Here is a 12,381-nt window from a genome sequence, read left to right as displayed (position 1 = left end):
TTGCATTTTTATGAGATATATCTGGTATATGCGACAATAATGCAGCGCTCATCAACCAATCCTACCAACCACGGTCTTAAACCCAAAAGGCCCTTTTCAGGGTCAACCATGACGATGATATCTATAAATATCGAAGGTCTTACACCAGAGAAAGAAAATATTTTAGCAGAGTTATGTAAAACATCGGGATGTGAGGTGCTGTGTCTACAAGAGACGCACCGAGATACAAACCACAGAAGACCAAAAATAAACGGGATGAGACTAGTGGTAGAAAGGCCACACAGTAAATACGGAAGTGCTATATTTACTAAACCTGATTTGGATATAATATCGACAGGGATCACAGACAAAAACAATATAGAAATTATGACAATAGACATAAAACAATGCACCATAACATCAATATATAAGCCCCCTAATGTATCATTTGAATTTGAAAAACCTGAGAACTACAGGGAAAGAAATACAAAAATCGTAATAGGAGATTTTAATAGACATAATGTGATGTGGGGATACACAGAGAACAATGAAGATGGTGAAAAAGTCGAAGATTGGGCAGAAAGGGACAATATGAGTTTAATACATGGTGCTAAACTCCCACCATCATTTAACAGCGGTAGATGGCGGAAAGGATATAACCCCGACAACATCTTCGTGAGCCATAATATAAGAAATATGAGCATTAAATCAATAATGAAAGCTATCCCAAAAACTCAACATCGACCGATCCAATGCCAGATAAATGCAGTCATAATACCGCGAATGGTACCCTTTAGGGGACGATTCAACTTTAAAAAGGCTAAATGGGCAGAAGTCACGAAATATATGGATACTGAAATACAAACGCTACAACCAACACCTACTAATTACTGCAAAATTGTTGATAGCCTAAAGAAGGTCTCAAGGAAATATATACCAAGGGGTTGCCATATCAATTACATCAAGGGACTACGGCAAGACACCATAAAGGACTTAGAAACCTACTACGAAAGGTATGAGGAAGATCTCTTTTCGGAACTAACAATTGAAGCTGGAGAACGTATTTTGAAGCGTATAGCCGAAGAACGTAAAAAAGAATAGTTGACATTAATTAAGGATCTAGATATGGTCAAAAACAGCAGCAAAGCCTGGAAACTAATAAAAAGCATGAACAATGAAAAACAACAACCGAAAGAGCATATAAACATAACACCAGACCAAATTGCACACAAATTATTAATGAATGGCGAAACGAAAACAAAAGGGAAGAAAACTAAGCTTAAATTTAAAATAGATATGAAGAATAATACAAGTGACTTCAACAAACCATTCGAAATGGATGAGCTAAATATGGCCATCGGAGTAATGAAGAATAGGAAAGCAGCGGGCATAGACGAAATCATGACAGAACAGATCAAGCAACTAGGCCCCAAAGCCAAAGAATGGCTACTAAACATGTTCAATAGCTGTATCAAAACCGATAGTATTCCAATAGAATGGCTCAAATCACATGTTGTGGCATTATTGAAGCCTGGAAAAGCCCCTACAGATGCAAGTAACTTTAGACCCGTGTCACTATTATGTCATACATATAAAATGTTTGAGAGAATGGTACTGAATAGAATAAAAGACAAGATAGACGGGAAGCTTATTAAGCAACAAGCTGGATTTAGGGCTGGTAAGTCATGCACAGGGCTAATACTTAACCTTGTTGAAGAAATAGAGAAAGGCTATGAGAATAATGTAATAACAGGTACAGCTTTTATCAACCTCAGCGCTGCATACGATACGGTTAATCATAGATTACTACTAAAGAAAATACATAAGCTAACTGAAGATGCGAAATTTACAAAAAATATTAGTCTTTTACTAAGGAATTTACTAAGAAACGGTTTTTTGTATCATTGCAGGCCAAAAAGAGCAGATGAAGAAGACAAAATAATGGATTACCCAAAGGAAGTGTTCTATCACCAATTTTATTTAATATTTATACTAATGATCAACCAATTAGGGCCCAAACGAAGCACTTTATATACGCTGATGACCTCGCTATTACAACCCAGGCCAAAATATTCGAAGAAGTGGAAGTTTTATTATTGCTTATTATAATGATAATTATCTCAAGCCGAATCCAGCAAAAACACAAATTACCGCTTTCCATTTACGAAACAGAGACGCCAAAAGGAAACTGAGAATGAATTGGCAAGACACAGAATTAGAGCACTGCGAAGAACCAATATACTTAGGCATTAAACTTGACCGCGCCCTGACATATAGAAGTCACTGTGAAAACACAAAAAAGAAAATAGGAACAAGAAATTGCTTGCTTCAAAAACTGGTTGGCTCTCAATGGGACGCAGATCCTCATGTCTTGAGAATGACAGCCTTATCATTATGTTACTCGACGGGTAAATACGCTTGTGCTGCATGGAGAAACTCAGCACATGCCAAAAAGATAGATGTGGCTCTAAATGTAACTAACAGATTAATTACTGGGTGCCTGAGACCAACACCAGTTCAGAAAGTACAAGTACTATGCGGTATAGCACCCCCTAATATAAGGCGAGAGGTGGCAGCAAGGTTAGAGAAAACAAAACAAGAATTAGACTTAAGACATCCTTTATATGGAGGTAAAACCACGGGGAGCCGGCTCAAATCAAGGAAAAATTTTTTGAAGACAACAATTAGCCTATCACAAACACCTGAAACAACAAGAATAGACTTATGGAAGGAGGCAATAAAAGAGCATAACTCACTGCTATGGAAGGATCCGAAGGAAAGCCTACCAACCGGAAGTCATCTACCATGGTTGGTATGGAAGACACTAAATAGATTACGAACCGAAACTGGAAGGACAGCGAGTAATATGGAAAAATGGGGATTGAAAGATGATGGGAAATGCGAATGTGGTGGGGAGCAGGATGCGGACCATTTGTATGCCCACAATTATCAAATAAGTGTAGAAAGGAAGATTTTTTGACGCATAAAATTTCAGACAAAGCAATACAAGTTGCGGCTTATTGGGAAACGAAGGGAATATGAAGATCGATACAACAAGAAGAAGACACTAGTTTCGATCCGATAAAATGTCTGATTTATTTCACAGTTATCGTTGTGCATGTCGGACAACGACCAAAATCGGACGATAATTTGTCGGTCCGGTTTTAATGATTATTAAAAATAAATAGTACGTTTGCACACTCGCCGATATTATCGGAATAATGAAATAAAATGTAGTTTAAATTCATGGCATGCATCAACGTATTCAATATTAAGTAAATTTTTAAAAATTAGTTACTTTCTCTACGGCATGCCGACTTTGATCGAGTTAGTGGAATTAAGGCAATGTCTTTGGGATAAAACGATTAATGAGTATAATTGGTGTTATTAGATTATGAAACAAAATCATCACAATTATTATTACGTAACTAGTAATATTTGTCGTCGAGGTTTCATAAACCTTATATAATAAAACTATTTTTTTATTGCTATTTATTATATTTTATATTACATTTTTCAAAGAAATTAAGCTGCTATTAACAAAAGTGTAGTGTATTAAAGGTATTTTTATGTTATAACTATGATACATCTAGTTAAATATTTTAGAATACTATTAAAATTAATTTTAACTATACTTAACTTTTCTTTTTCATAGGTCGGCTGAAAATAAGAACATGTTTTTTGAAAATGGAAAATATTCAGATTCTAGTCTTTCATGGGGAGATTTATATCCTCAAGTTGTTAAACTGTTTTTTTAATAAGTTCGAATTACCGTTGACTTCAATAATTTAAATGATATTTTCAGGTATTGGCAAGTTGTACTTCTTTATTAATGGTTATTCAACCGGGATTACATTTAGCCTATTCGAATAATTTATTTCATCATATGACATCATTCAAGAATGGACAATTCTCATGGATAAGTAATTAGAATTTAATAAAATTTTATTAAAAATATCTAACAAATTATTTCATTAATTACTAAATGTAGGTAAACTTTAATTTTAGATTTTTATGTATTTTACTATTTTTTAAAAATTGTATTAAATTATGATAAATTATATTGTATAGTTTAATTTTTTCTTAAAACATTTTAAATTAAGGTATTAATTAATAAATAATAAGTAATAAATAAGTAATTATAAAAAATATAATAATAAATAAGTAATAAATTAAGGTAATTTATTACTTAATAATATATAATTAAAATATCATCAGAAAAAATATATCATATTAGTGTGACAGTAAACTTGTTATTTAGATTATAATTTGGTATAAAACCAATTATATTGTATTGTCAACAAAAATACCTAATATTTTTAATTAATAATTTATATAGAGTCTATAATGAAATTAGATCTTAATTAATCAATTATACAAGTTTTATGGTTGAAAATAAGTCAATATAACTATTAAATATGATGATGAATTAACGTGATTATTGTGTAGGAATTGAGAGTTAAGCATTTTTTGAGAAGATATAGAAATATAAAAAAAGAACAAAATAAAAAAAGAATCGGATGGGCTTCGCTTTGCTGTACAGTAGGAAGTGGAGTACACCTTGTTTATAGGATAGGTCTTTATAATGGATTTGTTAAATTTGAATGCTATGATAGATATCATTGTATACGAATAACGATTCTGAATGAAGATGATTTGTTAGATATGTATAGAAAAAATATTATTATATTATAATAATCTTATATATAGAAAGCAGTCTTCCAAAAATTTTCTATTTGGATAAAATGTCTATATAAATATCCTATATAATTATATTTGATCAACAAAAAATGAGTCAAAACAGCTCTTATTATTTTATTATGAAATATCGAATATTTCAAATGCCTATAAGTTGCTTAAAAATCAGTATAATATTTTGAAAAAAATACGCTTAAAGAAAATGCCAAACTTAATAACTAGTATAATTTTCGAGTTTTTGCGACTTTCACTTTTTGAATAATAACAAATATTTAAAATCGTTTGAGGATAAATCGTTATTTTATGCAATTTTGTAAGAATTAAATTTCAAACGATCATAACATTTTTTTCTTAAAGTCCGGTAAAAATGTTTTTATAGTTTTTTGAAGAATAACTTATGGATAATATAGTGTTAAAATTTTGAACCTTAAGTGTAAACAGAATACATTTTATGAATTTTTATCTACAAAATAACTTGCAAATTAATGTAATTTTGACATATTTTATATAAATTTGAACTTTATACGCTTATAAAAAAATGATTTCCAATTTTTTTCAGTTTCAGTAAGTATGACTTATAATGAACTTTGTATTAAATTTTCAAGAGTTTTTGGACAGCCAAATTTTTTTATAGATTTAAAAAAAAAAACTTAGAAAAATTGGAAATTTAAATTGTCTATTAATAAGTTAAAAAAATTCAAAATAATTCGAAAACATTACCATGTATAGAAGACGCTAATTTAAATATTTGGTGAAATTTTCAAGTGTATGCGGTTTTTCATTTTTGAGTTTGTACATTTTAAAAAAAATGTGTTTACCAAAATGTGGTTTTGCGTAAAAATTTCCGTCTTTTCGTAATTTTTTTATGGTTTTTTCGATGCTTTTAAAAATTATTAAAAAAGTTTGACTTTTGACTTGTCTTCTTAAATAACAACTTCAGAAAAGTTGCTATTTAAGAAAATCGAAGCATTTTTACTGCCCCAAAATGTGATGACAGACACAAAAATAAAAAATAAATATAACACACATCATTGTAAAATTAATAGATTCCATCACTCTGTTCAGAATCTACTTCTACTTATTTAAATCGTCTAGTTACAATAATACTAAATTTCATATAATTTAAATGTAATTGAATTTTATTATATTTAAATTATTTGTAAACACAAAATTATTATTTTCTCAATGTAATGGAGATCTATTTAAGGATTTAATTGTATTTAATTTAATGATTTGAGGATTACGATTTCTCCATATTATTATCAACTATAATAGCTTCTTAAATTCTTAAGTCAATATAGTATTTAAAATTGTAAATACAACAAAATTATAGTTTCTTCGAAAATATGATCTGATTTATATATACAAAAGAGTCATACCTAATGCCTTTAATTATTTTAACTAGGTCTTTTTAGTTTAATTTATCGATAAATAATTTAAAACTTTCTATGGTTTAAACATGAATATTTCGTAATTTTAATTGGAAGATGGATTCTTTATAATACGTAGAAAGTTTAAGCTACAATAATTAAGAAACAAAATATTAAAAGTTTTTAAATATATTTAAAATGGCAAAAATTTAATAAAATGTTTGTTTCTTTGATTTACATTCGAATAATAATATAAATTAATTTTAACAACTTATATTTTAACATTTTTTTTACTTTTCATCAAACTTGAGTTATTATGAACGTATACACTATAATATTTTTTTAAATGTTCTACAATTAATTGGTGTAAAATTAAAATGTTGTTCTATGTAAGCAAGTGTTGTAGCTTTATGCATACCCATCGGAGCGCTAATAATCGGTCAATTAATGGATCGAATTGGCCGAAAAAAGGCTTGTATCATAACCTGTTTGATATTACTCTCATCATGGACAGTAGCCACATTTATGACTTCTGACGAAATCTACTGGTTTTTTGCATTCAGAATACTTGCTGGGATCGGTGGAGGTATAGTAAATAAAATGATCAGTATTGTTGACGAATATATATACATGTATATATAAATAAACACATTTGAATATTATAGGAATGACTACAGTCTGCATGATATACGTGTCAGAAATTAGTCACTCATCTTACAAACAGCTCTTGTTGTCGTTGAATAGTGTTTTCTTCTCTGGTGGGATACTACTCTCCACTTCAATTGTGCAGTTAGAGTGGAACATCATAAATTACACGTTCATTGGGCTTACGGTTGTTAACATAGTACTGATAATCATCAACATGCCAGAAAGCCCGATTTGGATACTGAAGTTTAAAAGTCCTGAGCACGTTGACGAAGCTAAATCAGCGATGCAGCAACTTTACCCGCGAAATAAACAAGTATGTAATGTATACCATTAATATAATATGGTAACTTAAATGATGCCAGTGCAAGGACATTGTAAACTCCGCCAGTTTTTTTTTTTTTGTTTACCTGCTCAGTGCTCACACTGCCACGTGCCTTATCACATTAAATACGTTGACATCTATTGCGATGATGTATGTAGAAATAATTAAAATTATTGTTATGGTTAGATCGATTCATTTTAAGGTGGATATATATGGATATATATATGGATTATTGTTTTTATCTCCCGAAAATGTTTCCTATGTATTTGCATTTACTTTAGAAGCAATCATACCATCTAACCCCAGAGTTATTAAGTTCTTACATTACCTTATTGACAATTACATACGCAATGACGAAGCGTTTCCTCCTTATTTGTGGGCTGATCAAAGTGCAAATTTAAATCGAACTACAAATGCCTGTGAATCCTTTCATAGTCATCTTAGAAATTAATTTTATAATAGTTAACTAAATGTACATATTTTTAGTAAAGTTCTTATTGAATTTCGAAATAAAAAAAAAAAAAAAGACCCTTTTACAGGATGCTATAAATAGGTACACTAATGGAGTAATAGACGTCTTACAATATTCACAAATTGTATCACATCGTTTTAGTTAAATAAAAATAAATAAAACCATGACATAACTATATATTTTTGGATTGTTTGGTATGGGTATTGATTATTTATTATGATTTTTTTAGTATGATTTAAATATCTTAAGATTTTTTAAATGAAAAACCCCCAGGAAACCTCGGTATTTGTTTAATCTAGAGTTGACGGTTTTAAAATCATACCGGTATTCGGTATTAAAATCATTACTGCTATGAAACGGCACACTGAAAATAATTTTATACTGAAGTATTGAAATTAAGGATGGGCCGATACTATTTTTTACTGATAATCGATATTCCGATGTATCCAACCAATATAAAACCGATAATTGATATAAATTAAAAATAAACTTTTCGGCAAAAATCATGAATCGATACTAAAATTTATTTGATACCACAAATCTATAACTGATAAAACCGATCCTACTTAATATAAGCATTAGTTTCATGGGCGTAGCTAAAATTTGAATCAGAGAGGGGCAAAAACATAAAATGATTAGTGTTAAACTCGTAATTCAAATAATCTACAGATAGACCATTGGATTACACATAAAACGTCAAAACGATTACACGTGTAGATATCACTCGGTCCCACTAAATTATTTTTAGAATTTTCTAAAATTCTATCTTATTTCTATCTTATTTAATTTTTGATTTTAATGTAAAACTTACGCGTTTGGTATAAACAAATATAATTCAGTTTGAGGCGCAGGGGTGGGCAAGTGCCCCCCCCTGACCCACCCTCGCTACACCCATGATTAGTTTATATTTTTAAGTACCTTAGCAATTTTTTTTTTCAAATAAATAATTATGATATAGACATAATATTAAAGAAGTATTTAAAGAATAAATAAAAAATTAACAAATTAATAACTAAAAAATTGTATACTTGTCAATCTTTTTACAGTTCTTTTAGTCGGAAATACGAGGGCTATTTTCAGAAACTAGGGAACGTTTTGTAATAAAATAAAAACTAGGTACAGGAAAAATATTTTATTATATACATCTGAAAGAGTGACTAAAATGCTACTTTTCTACATAGTCACCAAACAAATTAAGGCACTTATCGTAGCGGTGGACAAGCTTCGAAATTCCTTCGTCATAGAAATCCGCCGCCTGCGATCTCAGCCACTGAGTGACGCACGCCCGGAGCTCGTCGTCATCAAAACGCTGTGTCGCTAGCCAGTTCTTTATCTTCGGGAACAAGTGAAAATCACTCGGTGCTAGGTCGGGACTGTAGGGTCTGATCGGTACTGCCAAACATTGCGCAAGAATAGAAGAGCAGTGCAAAACAAGCGCCGAGGAAAGTTATCGTCAAAAATTTTGTTTTTTCATGACAATGCCCGACCTCACACGGCAAATCGAACTGCAGAACTTCTTGACTCATTCAAATGGGAGATTTTCCCACATCCACCCTACAGTTCCGACCTAGCACCGAGTGATTTTCACTTGTTCCCGAAGATGAAGAACTGGCTAGCGACACAGCGTTTTGATGACGACGACGAGCTCCGGGCGTGCGTCACTCAGTGGCTGAGATCGCAGGCGGCGGATTTCTATGACGAAGGAATTTCGAAGCTTGTCCACCGCTACGATAAGTGCCTTAATTTGTTTGGTGACTATGTAGAATAGTAGCATTTTAGTCACTCTTTCAGATGTATATAATAAAATATTTTTCCTGTACCTAGTTTTTGTTTTATTACAAAACGTTCCCTAGTTTCTGAATAGCTCTCGTAGTTTAAAAAAATAACATTGTTCTTTTTAAGTTTTAACTAATTAAAAATTGTCAAAAAAAAAATCAAAAACATTAAATAAAATGTGAAATAATTTAAACGAATTGAAGTGCAAATTAATTGAAATAATAATAACTTATAATAAGGATAAACAAAAAAAAATTGTTAATTATAAATTAAAATAGATATAATAAATATAAAATTTAAAAAAAATTAGATTTTATTATATATATTTAATATTTTTTGAGAAAAATAATAAATGTCTCACTTTGTCAGAATGTATTGTATTTTTACTTTTAGAACAAATAAAATCAGCTGTACTAAAGACGAGTACAGAGTCCACTGAACTAAATTGACTTGAATAATATCATTTTTTTCTTCGCCTTTCTCCCAATTATTTGAGATAGGCTACCCTCTTCCTTAATCTCCACTTGTCTCGATTTTCTATATTTTTTATGGATTTGAATGATATCTAACTGATAAATTTTATTTTTAATCTATCATTTTTAATTTTGTTTTTAGTTTGTCAGCCAACAAATTTTTTTATCTTGAAAATTATCTTTCCATATCTACAAAAGTAATAGGTGCGTATTTAAAAAATATATCATTTCATTTGGCGATTCGGTTTGAATTAACTCATAATTTATGTCTTAATTTTTTTATTATACTTTTCTACTTTTTCAAAAACAGATTTATCCCAATACCTATGAATATTTCCAAAATATCAAATAAAAAACGTTAAAATATGCGCTAAAAGATAAAATATGCAATTAAAAACGTAAAATATGTCATTAAAATAAAAATACATGGGTAAATTTCGAAATATGCAAAAATATACTCTAAAAATTTGATTGTTTAAAATAAAACAAATGTTGTGCTAACTTAGCATATCATACGACTAACCACAATAATTATGTAAATACATACAAATCTGAGCTCTAGTTATAATACGAGTATATAATACATGTAATATTTTGTATGCATTGAATAATAAACATATTGTTTTAATTATTCCTAATATATTATTTGTGTTATTTTTAATTAATATTAAATTATTAATAAATCAATATTAAATCTAGTTCTTTTATCTTCCTTCACTGAATATATAATAACTCAGCAGTCAAACTAGGATAAGATAATTTATTATATAATTAAATCCTTATAACATGTATATGTACTTTCGTCTAAGTAGATTGTACATATACAGAAATACGTATAACATATATGTATATATATATAAATGTTAGAGTATGTATGAAATATATGTATATAGTAAATCATATATAAGTAAGAAGAGATAAATATATAACGAGTATATTGTAGGCACATCCTATTTTTACATAAATACACTATCAATCATTAAATATATGCTATTCCATCTAGTGGTCACATCTTGGATACACTTTTGTCCCTTTAATTTTTTTTGTTGTTAATATTTTGTCAATAATTTATTGAATGAAATGATATACTTGAAATTACCATCTAGTTCTCTCACTTTTTTTAATAAATCTTCATATTTATTTATTTATTATTTTTTTTTTTGTTATAATTTTATGAATTATTTATAAATATTCATACTATTCAAATTTTATGAAAATAAAATATTATTTTTTATGTTGGTGATTCTTTTTTTTGCGGAATTGGTTTAAGAATCGGTGTTAAAATCGATAGTGATGTATCTGTAACAATCAGAATTACCACTAGGTAATTTTAATACACTATAAATAACGGTAGCTGATAATCTGGAAATCCGTTAAACTCAAAAATGTTGATTTAATATCAAAAATAATACGCATAATAAAAATAAGTTATAGTAAATAGTTATTATATTTTTTTTTTTTTTTTTTTTGAGGGGGGTGTATTAGGCCTTTAAGACCATCCTGTCTCACAATAATAATAATATTAATATATATAATATTTATTTAGTATAAATTCAGTACCTTATAGTACTTTATTTGATATTGTACCTTATTTGAGCGAAACCGGTGGATATTGCCAACATTATATGGTGTACCGAAAAACTGTCAAATCTGTAGTGTAACTGTACAACGTGTTTCCTGCAGGTGTTCGAACGAGAATGGGAGCGGCTGAAGTCCACGAGTTCGTGCTGCGTGGCAGTGGCCACCGGAAACTCGTCGTTCATCGAGTCCGTGCGTTCAAATGCCGCAGCGTATAAACCGATGGTCGTACTGGCCTTTCTGCTACTACTGCAGCAGCTAACCGGCGCCTACCCGTGTATATCTTACGCGCTGCCTGTTTTGAAACGGGTTTTGTCTGGTCGCGAATATTCGATCAGCGAAATCGATTCATTGACCGCGTTGGGCGCCATACGGTTCGCGGCCGGTCTGCTCACGTGCGCGCTATCGTTCTACGTGGGCCGCAAACCGTTGATGATGTTCTCGTGCGCCGGTATGGTACTGTCCTCCGCACTGGTGATCGTCTTCCAAGATTTCGTCACGGGCCCATCTACGGTCCCGTTGCCCTTGTGCGGTGTAATGTTGTTCGTGTTCAGCAGCTCGCTGGGCGTACTCGTGTTTCCGTGGACGATGATATGTGAGCTGCTGTCCACTCCTGTCAGGGCTGTCGGTGGCTGTCTGCTAGTGTCCTACACTTATGTGATCATGTTCATGGTGCTGAAGGTGTTCCCACATGTGCTGGAAAATCTATCCGTGGTCGGTATTTATCTGTTTTTTGGCGTTACATCCCTGCTAATGGCCGCCTACGTGCATTTCGTCGTACCCGAGACGCTGGGAAAGAGTTTTCACGAAATTGAAGCCTATTTTACGAAAAATCTGGAGAAACCGGATCATATGTGATAAGGATTATATGTTACAAAAATAAAATACATACACACATATATATACCGATACTAATCACTCACTCACACACATATGTTTATATACGTATTAAATTGAGTGCGTACGATTATCCTATTTACTGCTTTGTTTAAATTAACGTAGAACTACAGAGTACCATTATTGTTCTATACGATTTGTGTATAATATATTATAATGTGCTCATTA

The 12,381-nt window shown here is 30.7% G+C and overlaps 1 protein-coding gene across 3 annotated transcripts in view; it reads left to right on the top strand.

Moving 5' to 3' along the window:
- Positions 1-12,381, top strand: part of LOC112683578 (facilitated trehalose transporter Tret1-like) — a 27,260-nt gene extending 14,879 nt beyond the window's left edge. For 2 of the 3 annotated variants that reach the window (XM_025554658.1, XM_025554659.1), the window contains 5 exons: positions 3,635-3,716; positions 3,785-3,902; positions 6,442-6,633; positions 6,713-7,008; positions 11,422-12,381. In XM_025554658.1, the coding sequence (XP_025410443.1) occupies positions 3,635-3,716; positions 3,785-3,902; positions 6,442-6,633; positions 6,713-7,008; positions 11,422-12,174 (1,441 nt within the window). In that variant the 3' untranslated portion in view covers positions 12,175-12,381. Of the gene's footprint in view, positions 1-3,634; positions 3,717-3,784; positions 3,903-6,441; positions 6,634-6,712; positions 7,009-11,421 lie in introns of those variants that run through there. The other variant, XM_025554660.1, reaches the window with a different exon arrangement.

Source organism: Sipha flava, unplaced genomic scaffold (assembly GCF_003268045.1).
Source record: "Sipha flava isolate LNK unplaced genomic scaffold, YSA_version1 229_pilon_pilon, whole genome shotgun sequence".
NCBI lineage: Eukaryota > Metazoa > Arthropoda > Insecta > Hemiptera > Aphididae > Sipha > Sipha flava.
The sequence above is the reverse complement of the archived record's forward strand: the minus strand, read 5'-3'. Positions and strand labels throughout refer to the sequence as shown.